The sequence below is a fragment of the Oryctolagus cuniculus genome, chromosome 12, assembly GCF_051225735.1.
Source record: "Oryctolagus cuniculus isolate XC-2025 breed Fujian yellow rabbit chromosome 12, ASM5122573v1, whole genome shotgun sequence".
NCBI classification, from domain to species: domain Eukaryota; kingdom Metazoa; phylum Chordata; class Mammalia; order Lagomorpha; family Leporidae; genus Oryctolagus; species Oryctolagus cuniculus.
In genome coordinates, this window is record NC_142878.1 from 53,853,706 (window position 1) to 53,873,986 (window position 20,281).

The 20,281-nt window shown below is 43.8% G+C and overlaps 1 protein-coding gene across 1 annotated transcript in view; it reads right to left on the bottom strand.

Moving 5' to 3' along the window:
- The window catches only part of RPGRIP1 (RPGR interacting protein 1), a 91,861-nt gene that overhangs the window by 69,053 nt on the left and 2,527 nt on the right, over positions 1 to 20,281 (bottom strand). Inside the window, exons 2-4 of the mRNA XM_089309962.1 lie at positions 9,463 to 9,634; positions 6,459 to 6,559; positions 319 to 451 (exon numbers count right to left, since the gene is read on the bottom strand). Coding sequence (XP_089166088.1) covers positions 319 to 451; positions 6,459 to 6,543 — 218 coding nt within the window. The 5' untranslated portion in view covers positions 6,544 to 6,559; positions 9,463 to 9,634. The remainder of the gene's footprint in view (positions 1 to 318; positions 452 to 6,458; positions 6,560 to 9,462; positions 9,635 to 20,281) is intronic.

Genomic DNA, 20,281 nt, shown 5'->3' on the forward strand with positions numbered 1-20,281 from the left:
CAGCTTTTGTTCCTCTGAGATTCTAACCATTTCTCCTATCTCCATCCTCTTTTTCTGCCCAGTCTCTTACTTTGTGAGTTGAAATAGCACCACCCAGGCTCTTGATGATGCTTTGTGGCCTGTTTCCACACTCTACTGATGGGTTTGGCAAGAAAACAGAATAAAGCAATATTGCTTCAAAAATTATTTTTAGAACCAGCCGTATTTGACATTTGAGTTATTTGCAGACTTCTCAGCAAATTGTATTCTTTTTTGTTTAGTGCGACATAGGCCTAGTGTAGGCATAGCTTTTAAATATTTAAGGAAAACCCCAGGTACCTTTTTATCTCATCCTGTTGCTTCCAAAAAAGTTCCTTCACTGACAGGTGCTCATCACGAAGTCGAAAGAAACCATCTTCCAATTCCTCCCGGCTCATCTTGCTTAAGGATGGTTGAGGTTTTACACTCTTACCTAAAGTCCAAAAGGGGGTAATTGGAGAACATTTGTTCATGCAGGTTTTTTTTAGTCCATCCAATCTTATCACATGTCTTCTACAGGGAATAAATCTATCTTGAGTCAAGCACTTTAGAGGAAATTTAGGAGTATCTGAAATGACGATTGTTGGACCTCTGGAGGCTCTTTCTTGGGTCATCACAGCACGAGGTATGACTCAACTTCCAATATAGAAAGTACATTCTTGGGGCCAGAACTGTGGCTCAGCAGGTTAAGCCACCATCTTCAGCATTGACTGCTCCATTTAGAATTCAGCTCCTTGTTAATGTGCTTGGGAAAGCAGCAGAGAACAACCCAAGTCCCTGGGCCCCTGCACTCACATCAGAGACCTGGAAGAAGCTCCTGGCTCCTGGTTTCGACCTGGCCCAGCCCTGGTCATTGCGGCCATGTGCAGAGTGAACCAGCAGATATTAGGTCTCTTTGTAATTCTGACTTATAAATAAATCTTTTTTTTTTTTTAAAGTTTTCCACATACAAGTCATATGTTTTTGGAGATTTTTACACATGGCATTTCCTTTTTTGAGCAATTGTTTATGCTATTGTGTCTTTTTTTTTTTTTTTTTTTTTTTTTTTAAGATTTATTTGAAAGAGTTACAGAGATGCAAAGGCAGAGAAAGAGAAAAGTCTTCTATCCTCTGGTTCACTCCCAAGATGGCTGCAGTGGCCAGAGCTGCGCTGATCTGAAGCCAGGAACCAGGAGCCTCCTCCAGGTCTCCCATGTGGGTGCAGGGTCCAAGGACTTGGGCCATCTTCCACTGCTTTCCCAGGCCATAGCAGAGAGCTGGATCAGAAGTGGAGCAGTCAGGACTTGAACCGGTACTTATATGGAATGCCAGCACTGCAGGCAGCAGTTTTACCCACTACGCCACAGTGCCAGCCCCATAAATAAATCTTTTTTTTTTTTTAAAAAAAAAGCACATTCTCTTGATAAAAATATCAACCAGGGCTTTTATTCTAAACTTTTCTTTTTCTTTTTGATGTATCCTCCCATTTTTTTTTTTCCTTCTTAGATGATTTGGACCTAGACAAGGTCTGTGCCATAACTAACTCCAAAACCCCAGTAAGGAAAAAGGTAGAAATCTTTCTTGACTACCAGGAATTGTCTTGCTTGTTTTTGTGGTCTGGAGAAACTATCCCCAAAGCTGCCTCCTTGAAACAGACCCTCTGCTTGGTCTGCCTTCAGTGTGTGCTCACTGGCTCATGGGCTGGGTGTGAGCTCATGGGGAACAGGAACCTTCCAAAAACCCAGAGTTCAAGACAGCTCTTCTCCCCACTGAGAAGAAAGGGAACTCAGAGCTTTGGTCTCAGAACCACCTCAGCTACCACTACTACCTCATTGATCTACTCCTTGGAAATGATGACAAATAAGTTCTTCTTTTTTGTTTTTTACAGGCAGAGTGGACAGTGAGAGAGAGAGAGATAGAGAGAGAGATAGAGAGAGAGAAAGGTCTTCCTTTGCAGTTGGTCCACCCTCCAATGACCACCGTGGCCAGCGCGCTGCACTGATCTGAAGGCAGGAGCCAGGTGCTTCTCCTGGTCTCCCATGGGGTGCAGGGCCCAAGCACTTGGGCTATCGTCCACTGCACTCCTGGGCCACAGCAGAGAGCTGGCCTGGAAGAGGGGCAACCGGGACAGAATCTGGCGCCCCGACCGGGACTAGAACCTGGTGTGCCGGCGCCGCAAGGCGGAGGATTAGCCTAGTGAGCCGCGGCGCCGGCCTGACAATTAAGTTTTTCAAAAACAGGTTTATTGGAGTACAATTGGTATGTAATATACCACACATACTTGAAGTAGAAATTTTGACTGTCCTCAACATATTTATATACCTGAGAGACATTCCCTATAATTAAAAATGCCAAGGTTCTCTCCCAAGTTTCCTTGTGTCCCTTTGTAATCCATTCCAACTTAAACTCTTATCTTTGTTCTCAGGCACCAACTCTAATGCTTTATGTTATTATATATCAGTTTTCCAGTTTCTATCTTTTTTTTTTTTTTTTTTTTTTTGACAGGCAGAGTGGACAGTGAGAGAGAGAGAGAGACAGAGAGAAAGGTCTTCCTTTTTGCCATTGGTTCACCCTCCAATGGCCGCCACGGCTGGCGCGCTGTGGCCGGCGCACCATGCTGATCCGAAGGCAGGAGCCAGGTGCTTCTCCTGGTCTCCCATGGGGTGCAGGGCCCAAGCACTTGGGCCATCCTCCACTGCCTTCCCTGGCCACAGCAGAGAGCTGGCCTGGAAGAGGGGCAACCGGGACAGAATCCGGCGCCCTGACAGGGACTAGAACCCGGTGTGCTGGCGCTGCTAGGTGGAGGATTAGCCTATTGAGCCGCGGGGCCGGCCCATTTTCTATCATTTTATGAAGATCAAATTATCTATTATGTACCCATTTGTTAGTCTGACTTCTTTTACTTAGCATAATTATTTTGAGATTCACCCATGCTGTTTTGTGTGTTAATAGATCTTAGTGGATGAATAGGATTCCTTTATATGGATATATAATAATTTATTTGTCCATTTGCTATAGATAGACATCTGAGTGGCTTCCTGTTTTGCATGATTACAAATGGAGCTACTATCAGCACCTGCGCACGAGTCTTTGTGTGGACATATGTTTTTATTTTCCTTGGGTAAATAGAAAAGAGAGAAATAGCTGGGTAATAAAGTACAGGTATGTTTAGTTTTAAAATGGTTGTTTTACATTTTATTTATATATTCATTCATTTTATTTCAGAGACACAGAGAGAATGAGTTCCCATCCACTGGTTTATTCCCCATGTTACCCACAAGGTTGAGGATGGGGGAAGAAAGCTGGGAGCTGGGAACTCAATCCAAGTCTCCCACATGGATGGCAGGAACAAAGTCACTTGAATAATCACCACATCTTCCCAGAGTCTACATCGGCAGAAAGCTCAGAGCAGGAGCTAGCGCAGGGTGTCTCACCCAGGCACTCCAATAAGGGACCCAGGTATTCTAATCAGCAGCCAAATGCCTACCACTGTTTAATTTTTCAAAGACTGCCAAATGGTTTTCCATAGTGGTTATACCATATAGTATTCCCACCAGCAACGTGTGAGAGCTCTTCCACATCCTTGACAACACTTGATCTCTTTAATATTAACCATTCTAGTGAGTGTGTACTTGTTTTAATTGTGTTCATTTTCATTACTAACCTACATATCCCTAACTAATGATATTGAACATTTTTATGCACTTATTTTCCATTTGTGTATCCTCTTTAGTAAAATAGGTGTTCAAATCTTTTGTTCAGGGTCTGGCGTTGAGGTGTGTTGGGTAAGGCCAATGCACCTGAGATATTGGCATCCCATTTGGACACCAGTTTGTGTCCCAGCTGCTCCACTTCTGATCCAGCTTCCTGCTAATAGCCTCAGAAAAGCAATGAAGGATGGCCTAAGTGTTTGGGCCCCTTTCACCCATGTGGGAAACCCAGATGAAACTTGTGGCTCCTGACTTCAGCCTGGCCCAGGCCTGGCCATTGTGGCTACTTGGAGAGTAACCAGTGGATGGAAAATATCTCTATCTCTCCCTCTCTCTCTGTAACTTTAACTTTCAAATAAATAAATAAATCTTTTTAAAAGAACTTTTGTTCATTTTAAAAAGTTCATTTATTTATTTATATTGATTTTAATGGCAGAGAGAGAGAGAGACGGAAGCAAAGACAGAGAGAGATCTTCCATTCACTCTCCAAACACTTGTACAGCTGGAGCTGGGCCAGGCTGAAGCCAGGAGCCTGGAACTCATTCCAGATTTTCTTGTGGCAGGCCCCAAAGATTAATTTTTGAGTATATGAATATACCATAAAAATATCCCTGCTAGGTAGTATTACCTGTTTATGACAAAAGTTTTTCTTCTCCCCAAATAAAGTTTCTAAGATAAAAATTGCATTATCTTAGGAAAAACTTTCCAAATCAAGAGTTTATAAAATAATGCAATTGACTTCTAAGACAGTTGGCTTAACAGTAAAGTATAGTCACTAGGAAGAAAATCTGTGGAATATTTATTCATATAAAAAAATTTTTTTATTTGACAGGTAGAGTTATAGAAAGTGAGAGAGAGAGACAGAGAGAAAGGTCTTCCTTCTGTTGGTTCACTCCCCAAATGGCCACCACGGCTGGCGCTGCGCCGATCTGAAGCCAGGAGCCAGGTGCTTCTTCCTGGTCTCCCATGTGGGTGCAAGGGCCCAAGCACTTGGGCCATCCTCCACTGCCTTCCTGGGCCACAGCAGAGATCTGGACTGGAAGAGGAGCAAGAACTAGACTAGAAACCTATGCCCATAGGGGATGCTGGTGCCACAGGCGGAGGATTAACCAAATGAGCCACGGTGCCGGCCCAGAATATTTATTTATGACCAGCACTTTACTTTACTTTTACTTTACTTTTAGCTGGTTCATATTTAACAGAAGGGAAATTGGACACAAATTGTAATAAAACCTAGATAAGTTTCCTTTTCCACAAAATAGACTTATAAATCTCTCTTTTGTTACCTCTTTCCACAACTCATTTATTGTGCTGAGGAAATATTGGGTTCTTTTGGATTTTTTGGTTACGTGGGTGGGTTCCAAACTGACTCAAGTCTCTAAGTAGGGTGTTCCTACACATGGCTTCCTGTCATTAGTTCCATGACTCCTCCAACTTGGAAAATTATCTCAGCTAGCTCACAAGCATGGACTTTGTTCAAGGAACAGTAAAAGCTTTCAGAAGCACAAAATCCTCACTAAATAGAGTATATATAAAATAAATTAAAAATTCTTACAACTAATAACATAAAGACAAATAACCCAGCTTAAAAATCGGCAAAGGATCCAAATAGGTATTTCCTCAAAGAAGAAATTAAAAAGCTGAGTAAGCACATGCAAGGATGTGAATGTGATTGTTTATCAGGGAAATGCAAAGCAAAACCAGAATGAAGGGGCAGTTGTTTGGCACAGCAGTTGGGACGCCGCTTGGGGTGCCCACACTCCACGTCAGCATGCCTGATTTGAGTCCCTGCTTCTCTGCTTCCAATCCAGTTTCCTGCTAATTCCCACCCTGAGAGGCAGCAGATGATGTCTGCTGTCCCTGTTTCCCATGTTGGGGACTCAGATTAAGTTCCTGGATCCTGGCTTTGGTTTGGCCTGGCTCTGGCTTTGGGGACATTTGGGCAGATGAAAAATCTCTCTGTGTCTTTGTTCTTCTCCCTGTATCTCTGACTGTCAAATAAAATGAAAATAAATTTAAAAATTTTAAATATTAAAAAAGACAAGAAATAAATTTACTTATTTATTTGAGGTTCACTCCCCAGATGTTCACAATGGTGGGGCAGGGTACAAGAGCTGGAAACTCAATCAAGGTCTCCCACATGGGTGGCAGGAATCCAGCAGTTGGGCCAACACCACTGCCTCCCAGGATCTGCATTAGTAGGAAGCTCGAGTCAGGAGCTAGAGCTGGGGATCAGCGCCAGCCACTCTTGATATGGGACACTGATGTCCTAACTAGCATCATAACTACAAGGCCGAATTACTAAGATTAAATTTTAATGATACAGTGATAACACTTCAATTACATTAAGTATTGATGAGGATACACAAATATTGGAACTATCGTAGATCACTGGTAGAAAGCAGTGCAACTGCTTTGGAAGACAGTCTGAGACTTCCTCAAAATGTGTAACAGAGTTATCATGTTACTCAGAAATTCTTCTGAGTATATGCCTAGAAATAAAAACATACCTCTATGCAAAAACTTCATAGCAACATTATTCATATTAATTAAAAAGGACAGGGGCCTGAGCTGTGGCACAGCAGGTAAAGCCACCGCCTGCAGTGCCAGCATCCCATGTAACATTTAAGAGTAAAACGTTGAGAAGACTTTAGAGATGAAAGAAAAGGGATCACCATGAAGGCTAGCAAGGTGCCCCGCATTGACAGAGTTTGATTCTAAAATGCAACCATCCTCAGGCCCTGGATGTACCTTTCGACGCTGGCAGCATCAGAGGTGCGGAGCTCACGTCTCTAACTGGCAGGTCCCCTGAAGTATGATCCACCAGATGTGACATCTCCTCAGTTCTCAAGCTGTGAGAGATGATGGAGGATACAGGGAGAGGAAAAGTCCAGCCAGTTACATACAATTTTAGGACACCTTCTGTAGATAGTACTTCAGTTGTAGTAGGAATTTCTCAACATTTCCAAGATGTTATGTGAGCATCATGGTCACTTTTGTGGTGGTGTGAGAACTCTAAGAGTAAGACCAAGGGGAAGGGGTTTGGTGCAGCGGTTCAGTGCCACTTAGCATCCCCACATCCTATATCAGAGGGCCTGGTTTGAATCCCAGCCCCTCCACTTCTGATCCAACTTCCTGTAATGCACACCCTGGGGGCAACAGATGACAGCTCATGTACTTGGCTATTTGCCATCCATGTTGGAGACCTGAATTGAGCTCTAGGGTCCTGGCTTTGTCGTGGACCATCCTTGGCTGTTGTGGGCATTTGAGTGGTGAACCAGAAGGTGGAAGATCTCTGTCAGTCTCTCTGTCTATTTGCCTCAAGTATTCAATAATTCTGACATTATTTATTCAAAATGAAAATAAATTTTCCTGATTATAGAATTGATTTTGGATCAACTTTTGAGTGTCTGCATTCCTGGAAGGCAATGACTATTCCCTCTGTCTGGGAAACAGGCCTTTAACTCTCCTCTCCAAGCCATTCACAGGGGCAGACTCTGAGGAACCGGTTTACATACGACTCTATGATCCAGTCCCCAAAGCTGTTGATGATTGGACCAGAGGTAGACAACTGATCCAAGATGGACCAATCAGATTCTCTCTCCCAGGAGGTTAGAAATGGAACCTAATGAGTTAAATTAACCTCAGCGAATGGTTAAAACTATTATTTAAACTTAGGAGCTTTGGAAAGGCCATCTGTTCTGTGGCCAGAATGACTAGGAAATCCTATCTGCATAATTGTCATACTCTTTTTCTGGAATGAGTGTATCCAGTTTTTCTAGGCTTAAATATTAAATATATACTTCTGGGTTCAAATGTGCTGTTGCTTCCAATATTCATGTCTCCATCATTGATCTTCAATTAGTAAAACTCCCTGTCTGTTTTTTTTTTTTTTTTTTAAGATTTACTTATTTATTTATTTGAAAAACAGAATTACAGAGAGACAGAAGCAGAGAGAGAGAGACAGAAGTCTTTCATCTGCTGGTTCACTCCCCAGATGGCTGCAACAGCTGGAGCTGTGCCAATTTGAAGCCAGAAGCCAGGAGCTTCTTCCAGGTCTCCCATGTGGGTGCAGGGACCCAAGGACTTGGGCCATTTTCTACTGCTTTCCCAGGCCATAGCAGTGAGCTGGATCAGAAGTGAAGCAGCTGGGACTTGAACCACCACCCATATGGGACGCTGGCCCTGCATGTGGCGGCTTTACCTGCTATACTATAGCGCTGGCCCCAAAACTTCCTGTGGCACTCACATAGCTACTAGATAGCTCAAACTCATTAGGCCCAAACAGGAATATTGACTTTTATTTCCAAACTGATCTCTTTCCAGACTTTCCTTTTCTCCATAAATGGCACTAATATCCTAACAGAAGGCCAGTGCCGTGGCTCAACAGGCTAATCCTCTGCCTGTAGCGCTGGCACACCGGGTTCTAGTCCCAGTCAGGGCGCCGGATTCTGTCCCAGTTGCCCCTCTTCCAGACCAGCTCTCTGCTGTGGCCCGGGAGTGCAGTGGAGGATGTCCCAAGTGCTTGGGCCCTGCACCCGCATGGGAGACCAGGAGAAGCATCTGGCTCTTGGCTTCGGATCAGCGTGATGCGCCGGCAGCGGCGGCCATTTGGAGGGGGAACCAACGGCAAAAGGAAGACCTTTCTCTCTGTCTCTCTCTCTCTCACTGTCCACTCTGCCTGTCAAAAAAATAAAAAATATCCTAACAGACCTACAGCTTTGAGTCCTCACTTCCATCATCCATTAGCCCATCTTCTAGGTTTTTCCTAAAATCAAAATTGTTTGGTTCCCACCACTATAATTTTATAATGTTTATTCATTATTAGTCATTTTCATTTACTTGAAAGGCAGAGTGACCGAGAGAGAAGAAGAGAGACAGATCCTCCAAGCACTGGTGCACTCTCCAAAGGCCTGCAATAACAAGGACTGGGTCAGGCTGTAGCCTGGAACCAGGAACTCTGTCTTTGTCTCCCACATGGGTAGCAGGGTCCCAAGCACTTGAGTCATCATTTGATGCCTCCCAGGATGCATCAGCAGGAAGCTGGATCAGAAATACAGCAGCCAAACTGGAACTTTGATATGGGGTATGGATGTCCAAGGGGCAGCCCAACCAGCTGTACCACAACACCCACCCTTCCACCATTATGATTTTAGCCACCTCTATGTTTTTCCTCAAGTACCATGATGTTTTCTTAATGTTTCTCCCATTTTCCTTCCACCCTTCAGCAATTTCCTCTGAAACATCCAGAATAACTTTTTTTTTTTTTTTTTTTTTTTTGACAGGCAGAGTGGACAGTGAGAGAGAGAGACAGAGAGAGAAAGGTCTTCCTTTGCCGTTGGTTCACCCTCCAATGGCCGCCGCTGCAGCCGGCGCACCGCGCTGATCCGATGGCAGGAGCCAGGAGCCAGGTGCTTTTCCTGGTCTCCCATGGGATGCAGGGCCCAAGCACGTGGGCCATCCTCCACTGCACTCCCTGGCCACAGCAGAGAGCTGGCCTGGAAGGGGGGCAACCGGGACAGAATCCGGCGCCCCGACCGGGACTAGAACCCGGTGTGCCGGCGCCGCAAGGTGGAGGATTAGCCTATTGAGCCACGGCGCCGGCCCAGAATAACTTTTATAAAACAACTCAAATTGTAGCATTTAAAAGTCTCCAGTGACTTTTCATTGCATTTAGAACAGAATCTAAATTCCACACTGGGTCCCCTAGGCCCTACCCTATTTTCCTACTTCTCTGATTGATTATACTTTGTACCTCCTTTGCTGTAGCTCACAATGCTCCTCACTCCTGGCCTCCCCTCTGCTCCTGCAAACGTCAGACCCCTTCTTGCATCAGAGCCTTTGTTCTTCAGTGCAGTGCTCTCAGCTTTGCTCTCTCCATGGCTGGCTCCTTCTCATCCTTCAGCCTCCACGAAGCCTTTCCTGACCTTGATAGTGAAAGTTATAAATTTTGTCGTGTCACTTTTTTTCTCTTCCCTCTGTAACATCTACAAAAATTGGAAACTATCTCATTTACTTGTAGTTGTTTACTGTTTGTTTCCTCTAGGATAAATGGATTTTGAAGGCAGAAAATCATTTTATTTTGCTTGCCTATATATCCCCAGTACCCAAACAGTTCTCGGATCATAGTGGTCATCCAATATATATATATATTCAATAAACAAAAAAATGAATGAATGAACAAGACACTGAGGGATGATACAAAAAGTCCTGAAAAATATTGTTAATGATTCCAGTCTTTTCTAAAGGCCTAGTTCTCTTGGGGCCAGCACCATGGCATAGAGGGTAAAACCTCTGCCTTCAGTGCCAGCATACCATATGGGCACCAGTTTGAGTCCTGTCTGCTCCACCTCCGATCTAGCTCTCTGCTATTGCCTGGGATAGCAGTAGAAGATGGTCTAAGTCCTTGGGCCCCTGCACCCACATGGGAGACCTGGAAGAATCTCCTGGCTCCTGGCTTTGGAACGACATAGCTTCGGCCATTGCAGCAATTTAGGGAGTGAACCAGCAGATGGAAGACCTCTCCCTTCCTCTGCCTCTGCCTCTCTTTAACTCTGCCTTTCAAATATAAATAAATCTTAAAAAAAAAAAAAAAAAAAAGGCCTGGTTCTCCTCCGACCTTTCTGTTCTACAGGAGAGTTCCATGTCCTGCACAAGAAATTTCCTTTTTTTTTTTTTTTTTTTCAGAAACTATCTTGACATGCCTCCTGAAGAAGCTTATTCAAAGATCTAAGAATGAAACAGTTATCAGAATTCCAGGCAAGAAAATCAGGAAAGATCATGTGGTGGGGGGGCCAGAGGTATGGCACAGAGGGTAAAGCCACCACCTGTGGTGTAGGCATCCCATATGGGATGGGCATGGTTGGAGTCCCAGCTGCTCCACTTCTGATCCAGCTCTCTGGCCTGGGAAACAATAGAAGATGGCCCAAATTCTTGGGCCCCTGCACCCGGTGAGAGACCTGGAAGAAACTCCTGGCTCCTGGCTTTGGATCAACGCAGCTCCAGTGGTTGCAGCCATCTGGGGAGTGAACTAGCAGATGGAAGACCTCTCCCTCTCCCTGCTTCTGCCTCTCTGTAACTCTGCCTTTCAAATAAATAAATAAACCTAAAAAAAAAAAAAAATGAGGTGGACAAACCTCACCTCCAAAACCCAATGAAGTGGTCAAGATTGAATCCCTCAGGGAAAAAGGACTGGATAGTAGATACAAGCAAGAAGGGCTTATCATCAGTTGTAAACTCACTGGGATGAAAGACTAAAAGAATTCCCTGGCAGTATATTCATAACTGCAGAGCACTAGGGCAAATGCAAGCTAGCAAGGGCAAAGAGTAATTCTTTTTGTTAAAAATATTTATTTATGTTTATTTGAAAGGCATGGCAGAGAGAGAGAGAGTGGGGGGGGGGAGCAGGCTAGGAGCAGATATTCAATCTTAGTCTCCCATGTGGGTGATAGGGACCCAAGTACTTGAATCAAGCACACCTGCTGCCTACCAGGGTACTCATTAGCAGGAAGCTAGCACAGGAAGCAGAGCTGGGACTTGAACACAGATAATCCAAAGTGGGATCCGGGTGACCCAAGTAGCATCTTAATCTCTTTGCTAATTGCTCACCCAGGAAGAATAAATCTTTAACAGCAATGGATATATAAAGCTAGTTTGATGACATCAGCAATCAAAAAACACGCAGCCAGGAGCAAATGTTTAGCCTAAAAGTTAAGATGCCCCAGTCCCACATTGCAGTTCCTGCATTTGACTCCTGTTCTGGCTCCTGACTCCAGCTTCCTGCCAATACAGACTCTGGGTGGCTGTGGGGATGGCTCAAGCAATTGGGTTCCTGCCACCCATGTGGGAGACCTGATTGAATTCCTGGCTCCCAGCTTTGCCTGCATTACAGGTATTTGAGGGAGTGAACCAGCAGATAGGAGCTCTCTATTTGTTCTTTCTCTGCCTCTCAACAAGATAAATACTCTCATCTCTGATTAAATATGGAGAGAATAAACTGTAAATAGTGACTGTGATCAAAGGACTAGGTATAAGTGACTCTACAACCTTCCTTTGGGGTGCAACCACAGACAAGTTATTTAACCATTCTGCTAAGTTTCCTTATTTGTAAAATAGGATAAAATACTTAGCTTATATGGTTATGACAAGATGTCATTCAGATGATTTTGTAAAAAAAAAAACTTGCCATAATAATTAGCATTTACTACATACTGTATCTACAAAATGCTAGGGGCTGTTACTGTAGTACATTCACTATCAGAATGCCAATGCTTCCCATCCAGCTCCCTGCTAATGTGCCTCAGAAGGCAGCAGAAGGTGGTACAAGTGTTTGGGCCCTGTCAACCCTGTGGGAGACCTGGATGGAGTTCCTGGCTCCTGGCTCCTGGCTTAAGCCTGGCTTAACCCATGCCACTGCAGTAATTTGGGAAGTGAATCAGCAGATGAAAGATCTCTTTTCTCTGTCTCTCCATTTCTGTCTGTCATTCTGTTTTTCAAATAAATAAAATAAATCTTTTTTAAAATGCTATCTATTTTTGTTGTTTCCACTGAACTAGTCTCTGATCATTTGAAAATTTCACTTTGCATTTATCAGTACATATTAATGATATAATATATAATATTCTTGTGTGTTGGGTAACACTAGTCAGTTCTCTATACATCATATACTTCTCCACTAGCCCACATGCTCTTCTGAAGATATCTTTTTTTTTTTTTTTTTTTTTTTGACAGGCAGAGTGGACAGTGAGAGAGAGAGAGAGAAAGGTCTTCCTTTTGCCGTTGGTTCACCCTCCAAGGGCCGCCACGGCTGGCACGCTGCAGCCGGTGCACCGCGCCGATCTGAAGGCAGGAGCCAGGTGCTTCTCCTGGTCTCCCATGGGGTTCAGGGCCCAAGCACTTGGGCCATCCTCCACTGCACCCCCTGGCCACAGCAGAGAGCTGGCCTGGAAGAGGGGCAACCGGGACAGAATCCGGCGCCCCAATTGGGACTAGAACCTGCAAGGTGGAGGATTAGCCTGGTGAGCCGGGGCGCCAGCCTGAAGATATCTTTATATATCTACTAACACAGTGCCTGGCACATGTAGATATATAATATTTTTTCAGAAGAGGTAGTATTAAAGCACTGGATTGTGGCACAAATTGTTTTCTATTTTACAATTGCTTTGAATGATTTTACAAAGTTTTGTGTTGATTTTTCCTCCAAGAGCATAATGAGATGAGAGCTACAATGTGTTGCTGATATAAATATGACAGAGGAGAAAGATATCTAAGTCCAAAGGTAAAAAATCTGCTCAAAGGAATGTCAGCGGCATTTCAGTAGAGTATAGGAAATGATACTGCAAAATTATTTTCTTTCTTCGAAATTCATGGATTAAGTGAGCTTAGCTGACAAAATATAAAAATAGAGTTTTAATTATTTCAAAATTAATATGGAGTAGGAATTCAAGCTTTCCCAATGTATAATGAATTAACTAAAACAGGCCCAAGAAATAATCAGACTCCTAAAAAGAAGTCTGTGCTTGGGCTCCTCTGAGTGGAAGATCTGGGGGAAGGAAGGGAGAAATTGTGAACAGACCCTTGAAGAAAGTGGGTGTGGCCACTTGGGAGCAGCTGATCTTACCTGAGAGATAAAAGCAAGGGAGCTGCAAGAATTGAGCAAGAACCGGCCGGTGCCAAGGCTCACTAGGCTAATCCTCCGCCTAGCGGCGCCGGCACACCGGGTTCTAGTCCCGGTCGGGGCGCCGGATTCTGTCCCGGTTGCCCCTCTTCCAGGCCAGCTCTCTGCTGTGGCCAGGGAGTGCAGCGGAGGATGGCCCACGTGCTTGGGCCCTGCACCCCATGGGAGACCAGGAAAAGCACCTGGCTCCTGGCTCCTGCCATCGGATCAGCGCGGTGTGCCGGCCGCAGCGCGCTGGCCGCGGCGGCCATTGGAGGGTGAACCAACGGCAAAGGAAGACCTTTCTCTCTGTCTCTCTCTCTCACTGTCCACTCTGTCAAAAAAAAATAAAAAAAATAAAAAAAAAAAGAATTGAGCAAGAACCTTAGAGCAAAGATAAAGCAAAGCTACGAGAGAAAAACATAGGTTCTGTTTCAGTAGGTTTGGTTGTACAAATGCTTGGAAAAATGAAAGGAGCTACTGGAATTCGGATCGAAAGCATTTTGACAAATACTACTGTATGTCTATTACGTGCTGCTGCTTCGAGGACAAGGAAAATAGAGACCTTGCTCTTGGAAAATGAACGTCTAAGAGGGGAAATAAGAAAAGCACACTCTCAATCATAAGGTAAATGACAGATAAGTCAACCTGAGATGAACAAAGCCAAGTGGGAGTGTGAGATAAGGAGGAGAGCCAAGTTTACCTGAAGGGTCAGGTCAAGCTTTACAGTGGGAGGGCAACTGGAGACTCAGAGTGCTCCATACAGAGTAGACAGCCTGAACAGAGTCAGAGAGTGGCAAAGAGCAGGGTGAATTTGGACAGTAGCAAAGAGGCATGAAGAATATGAGAAGGAGAAGTGTGTGAATTTAAGGAAAAAGTAATGGAAAATCTTGTTTATAAGATACAGGAGTGTGAGGCCAGTTTTGGGGAAATCAGGTAAACCCGCTATCTGCAGTGCCAGTCTGCAGTGCCAGTGTCCCATATGGGCACCAGTTCCAGTCCCAGCTGCTCCACTTCTGATCCAGCTCTCTGCTATGGCCTAGGAAAGCAGTAGAAGGTGGCCCAAGTCCTTGGGCCCCTGCTCTCGTGTGGGAGACCAGAAGAACCTCCTGGCTCCCAGCTTCAGATCAGCTCAGCTCCAGCCATTGAGGCCATCTGGAAAGTGAACCAGTGGATCGAAGACTTTTTCTCTCTCTGTCTTTCAAATAAATAAATCTTTAAAAAATATTTATTTACTTGAAAGATGAATGACAGAGAGAGAGAATGGGAGATACAGAGGGAGAGATCTATCAGCTGGTTCACTCCCCTAAATGGTCACAACATCCAGGTCTGGGCCAGGCTGAATCCAAGAGCCAGGAGCTCCCTCCATGTCTCCCACATGGATGGCAGGGGCTCAAGTATGCCATCTTCTGCTGCCTTTCCAGGCCTATTAGCAGGGATCTGGATCAGATGTGGAGTAGCCAAGACTCAAACATGCTCTGATATGGGATGCCAGTGTTGCAAACAGTGGCTTAACCTGCTGTGCCACAATGCTGGCCACAATAAGAGCAATAGAGTTAGAGTAGTGAAAGAGATTTAAGAACATTCATTTGCTATTACTGAGTTACAGAGACTGGAAGAAAGGACAGTATTAGGAGGAAATTGCTGTAGTTTAGGCAAGAGGACTTACACTAGGAAGCTGGAGGGAAGCAGATGGCAGAGTGAGATGGCTCATGAAGGTCTGAGCCATCAGACAACTTGACGACTGGTTGAATGGGAGAGAGAGTTCAGAGTGTGACAGAATTAGAGATGGCTTAGTGATGCTGTGCCTGGATGCCTAGGAGACTACAGCTGCAATAGTGAATAAATTCATTTCACTTTTCTCAAAAAACACTCCAGGGAAAGAAATGGAAAACCCTAGGTATGTATAAGTTATAAACTTACAGTTCTTGCTTCCTCCAGAGAGCTTCCTGCTGTTCCTTCCTCTGAATGTCCTGGTGTCCTCCAGGACTCTAGGTTCCAATCCTCTTGTCTTCCCGGCTTGTTAAAAGAGCTAATCCCATTCTGTTTAGCTTTTAAGATGTTAACTCTTCATTGATCAGCATATGAAGGCTGTGCTTTTACTTGATGCCAGTTTTACTTGGAGAAAGAGGAGCTTAAGCACTCCTCAACACTCCAAATTTTCAACTAAAACTAAAGCTTAAAAACATCAGTTAGATTTGAAGTTAACAGAAATTTGCTGATGTTGGGAGAATGATTCTTTAAAAAAAAAAAAAAAAAAAAGATTGGGGCTGCCTCTGTGGTATAGCAGTTAAAGCTGCTGCCTGCACTCCAGCATCCCATATGTGTGCCAGTTCAAGTCCCAGCTGCTCCACTTCCGATCCAGCTCTCTGCTATGGCCTGGGAAAGCAGTAGAAGATGGCCCAAGTCCTTGGGCTCCTCCACCTGCGTGGGAGACCCAGAAGAAGCTCCTGGCTCCTGGCTTCAGATTAATGCAGCTCTGGCCATTGTGGTCATCTGGGAAGTGAACCAGAGGATGGAAGACCTCTCTCTCTCTCTCTGCCTCTCTGTAACTCTGCCTATCAAATAAAATAAATCTAAAAATTTTTTGATTGATTTTAAAGGCAGAGTAATATATAGAGAGGGATCTTCCATCCTCTAGTTCACTCTCTAAATGGCTACAACAGCTAGGGCTAGGTCGGGCTGAAGCCAAGAGTGGGAACTCCATTCCAGGTCTCCCTTTTGGGCAGCAGGGGACCAAGTACTTGGATCTTCCTCTGCTATCTTCCTGCTATCTTAGTAGGAAGCTGGATGGGAAGTGGAACAGCCAGGACTCAAATTGGCGCTCCCGTATGGGATGCTAAGGTTACAGAAATCAACCTTACCCACTGTACCACCATGCCACCCTGAGAGAATGATCCCAAATCTCTCCCTGAAGTGCCACAACAGCACTTGAGATCTCTCTGAAACCATGCTACATTGGTGGGATCAGTGCGCTCTCTACAGATGCCAAAATCTTATGCAAAACAATGTCTGGGGCTGGTGCTGTGGCTTAGCACATAAAGCTGCTGCCTGCGGCGCCAGCATTCCATGTGAGTGCTGGTTCAAGTTCCAGCTGCTCTAGTCAGGTACAAGATAATTTCTGTGTGAGATATAATTTCATATTTGAAAACAGCTGGGCTAGGCTTTTCAAATAGTGGTTCTATAGCATGTAGATGTTAGTGCAAATGGTCAGCTTCTACTATCACAGTAAAATGAGCTCTAACAGTGAAACGAAAGCTTGTCTACTGAAAAGCACTTCGTAAACTGTATAAAGATTAGCTTCATGAAAATTATCAGAGGATAAAATCTGTGCTTTGGAGCCAGAGGGAGACCAGATGGTAAATGAGTTAAAGAGGGCTTAACCTGCCAGAAACCAGATTTAGGTCACTGTTGGGATGAAAACTAGTAGAGGAGCAACGAAGACAAAGGAAAAGTTAGAAACAAATCTTTAGTAGGAAGAGAAAAAAGAAATTGAGGGAGTAAGATGGAAATATGAAGTCTTTTTAATAACATCATTTACTTTCACAATTTTTCTTTAAACAAAAATGACTGATTTGAAAGGCCAAGTTAGAGAGAGACACACACACACACACATAGAGAGAGAGAGAGAGAGAGAGAGACAGAGAGAGATCTTCCATCCACTGGTTCATTTCCCAAATGGCTGTATGGCTATAATAGCTGGGGCTGGGCCAGGCCGAAGCTAGGAGAGTGGAACTTCATTCAGGTCTCCCGTGTGGGTGGCAGGGACACAGGTGCACCTGAAGCATTTTCCACTGCTTTCCCAAGTGTATTAGCAGGGAGTTGGATTGGAAGTAGAATAGATAGGACTCATTTGGGAAGCCAGGCTTGCAGGTGGTGGCTTAACCACTGTGCCACAACACCAGCTCCTACAATATATTCTTGAAGGGTTTAGGGGCCTATATTATATAGCTAATATTTTATCCTGAATCCAACTTATCATTACAAATTAATTATTAATTTAATACTCAACTCTGTTCTAAAGGGCAGGGCCATGTCTTTTTTGTTTACTTCTATGTGCTCGTGACCTAGTATAGTATTTGGTACAGCTTATCATATGCTGAATGAATGAATGGGAAGAATTTTTACACCTTGAAATATCTTACACATACACAAACATATGTAAAATATTCATGAAATGGTTTTACACACATTCTAAAATCAGATCTCATAGGTTCTTACCAAAAGCTAGCTGTGTGGGGTGAGTGTTATGGCCCAGAGACCTTAGGCCATAGCTTGGACGCTTGTATCCCATATCAGAGTGTCTAGGATTGAGTCCTGGCTCCTCTGCTTCTAATCCAGCTTTTATGTTAATGTCACTTAGAGGCAGCATATTATGGCCCAGATGCTTGGATTTCTCTTTCTCTCTGTGTCCCTCTGCCTTTCAAATAAATAAGTAATTAAAAAAAAAAAAAAGCCAACAGTGTGACCTTTGGCAAATTACTTAACATTTCTGTCTTTTAGTTTCCTCATCTTTAAGATGGGTATAATAACATTACCTAATGAGCTCATTCATGTGAAACACTTAGAAAAGCACTTGACAAATGGTTATCTTCTTAATAAAATTATCTATTATTATTATTATTAATATCAAAGTGGTCAAGAATACTACTTAAAATCAAATACTTTTTTTTAAGATTTATTTATTTATTTGAAAGGCAGAGTTATAGAGAGGCAGAGGCAGAGAAAGAGAGATCATCTATCTGCTGGTTCACGCCCCAATTGGCTGCAATGGACAGAGCTGCGCCAATCCAAAGCCAGGAGCATCCTCTGGGTCTTTCCACACAGGTGCAGGAACCCAAGTACATGGACCATCTTCTACTGCTTTCCCAGGCCATAGCAGAGAGCTGGATTGTAAGAGGAGTAGCTGGGACCAGAACTGGCACCCATATGGGATGCTGTCACCGCAGGTGGAGGCTTAGCCCACTATGCCACAGAGCTGGCCCCTCAAATACTTTTTGACCTCAAAATCCCTACTGGATATCATGAACCAGAATTTCTTGTGTAACCAGCATTTTTATTAAGTTCTGTGAACAAATTTTTTTCTTGTTTATTTAAATTTTGAAGATTTTTTTTTACTGGAGCCGGAGCTGAGGCATGGCAGGTAAAGCTGCTGCCTTCAGTGCCAGCATCCCATATGTGTGCCAGTTCAAGTTCCAGCTGCTCCACTTCTGATCCAGCTCTTTGCTATGGCCTGGGCCCCTATACCCACCTGGGAGACCCAGAAGAAGCTCCAGGCTCCTGGCTTCAGATTGGCACAGCTCCGGCTGTTGTGGCCACCTGGGAGTGAACCAGCAGATGGGAGACCTCTCTCTCTTCTTTCTCTCTCTCTGCCTGTGTGTAACTCTGCCTTTCAAATAAGTAAAGTAAATTAAAAAAAATCATATATAACTTTATAAAAAATAAATCAATTCATTCATTTTTAAAGATGTGTAAAGTCCACATCAAACAGTTAAGTATGGATGTTTCAAGAGAGAGGATACATTTTTCTATATTCCAAACATTTACATTAATCACATGTTACCAGAAAAAAAATAGGATATTTCCATTTGGAAAGCATTAAAATTAAGCGCGGGGGGGCAGGTGTGTAACCAGCCAAAGCGACTGACAATTTTATTAGCAGTGTAAAAAATCTTATTTGGCAAACTTGTATTCAAGTAACCAGATTATCAATCATTTATTTCCTGGATTCTATATTCCCAGTTCCACACTATGACTTTTACCAACTTCCAAAGACTTTGTGATAAAAAGAAAAGTGCATATAGTATAATGAAATGCTGTGTCAGGTAACTATGAAACAGTCTATTAACATTTGTGACGCCGGGCCGATGCTGCAGTGCAGTGGGTTAAGTCGCCACCTGTAGCACCAGTGTCCCACGGGCGCTAGTTGAGTCCCAGCTGTTCTACTTCTGATCCAGCTCCTTGTTAATGTGCTTGGGAAAGCAGCGTTCATGGCCCCAAGTGCTTGGGTTCTTGCACTTACATGGGAGTCCAGGATGGAGTTCCAGATTCCTGGTTTTGGCTAGACCCACCTGGGCCATTGTGGCCATTTGAGGAATAAACCAGCAGATGAAGATCTCTGTCTCTGTTTCTCTCTTCCTGTATATCTGCCTTTCAAATAAGTAAATAAATCTCTAATAAGAATAATTAATCGGGACTTGAGTTGATGATGGTCAGGTTATGAGGAAAATGAGTGGCGGTGTAGCAAGCTGCAGTGAGAACAGAGAACGCTGCCTGGGGCAATGGTCTCAGAGAGGATAAAATGAATAAGTAAGGAGTGGTTTGTCAGGGAATATTTGTGAAGGAGACAACAAAAACTGAGGACTGGAATAGGGTGCTATTACAGGATTTTCATGTGGGAGTCACACAATACAAGTGAATGTTTTCAGATGATTACCATGACAGCAGTTTGCAGGATCAGCTTGCAGTACAGACGCAATGTGGGAGAAGCAGGCTGCAGTAAAGTAACATCAGCCTTGAAAGTGCTAAGGAAGAACTCAGGACACATTCCTACCTTCTACCTTGCCCACCTAGGTATGCAGAACCTCAAAACCAGGAATTGTGAATGTTTGTCATTCACATTATGTTTAGCATTCTGCTCAGTATGATACTATTTTTTTTTTGCCTTATCACTAGTGAATTTTAAATATATTGATAGACTGGTTGCTAATTCTTCTCTCTCTCTTTTTTTTTTTTTTGAAGATGTATTTATTTTATTTGAAAGGCAGAGTTATAAAGAGAGAGAGGGAGAAATAGAGAGAGATCTTCCATTTGTTGGTTCACTCTCCAAATGGCTGTGATGCTGGGACTAAACCTGGGAGCAAGGAGTTCTTCTGACTGTCAGGTGGGTGAAAGGGGCCCAAATCTGCTGCTGCTTTCC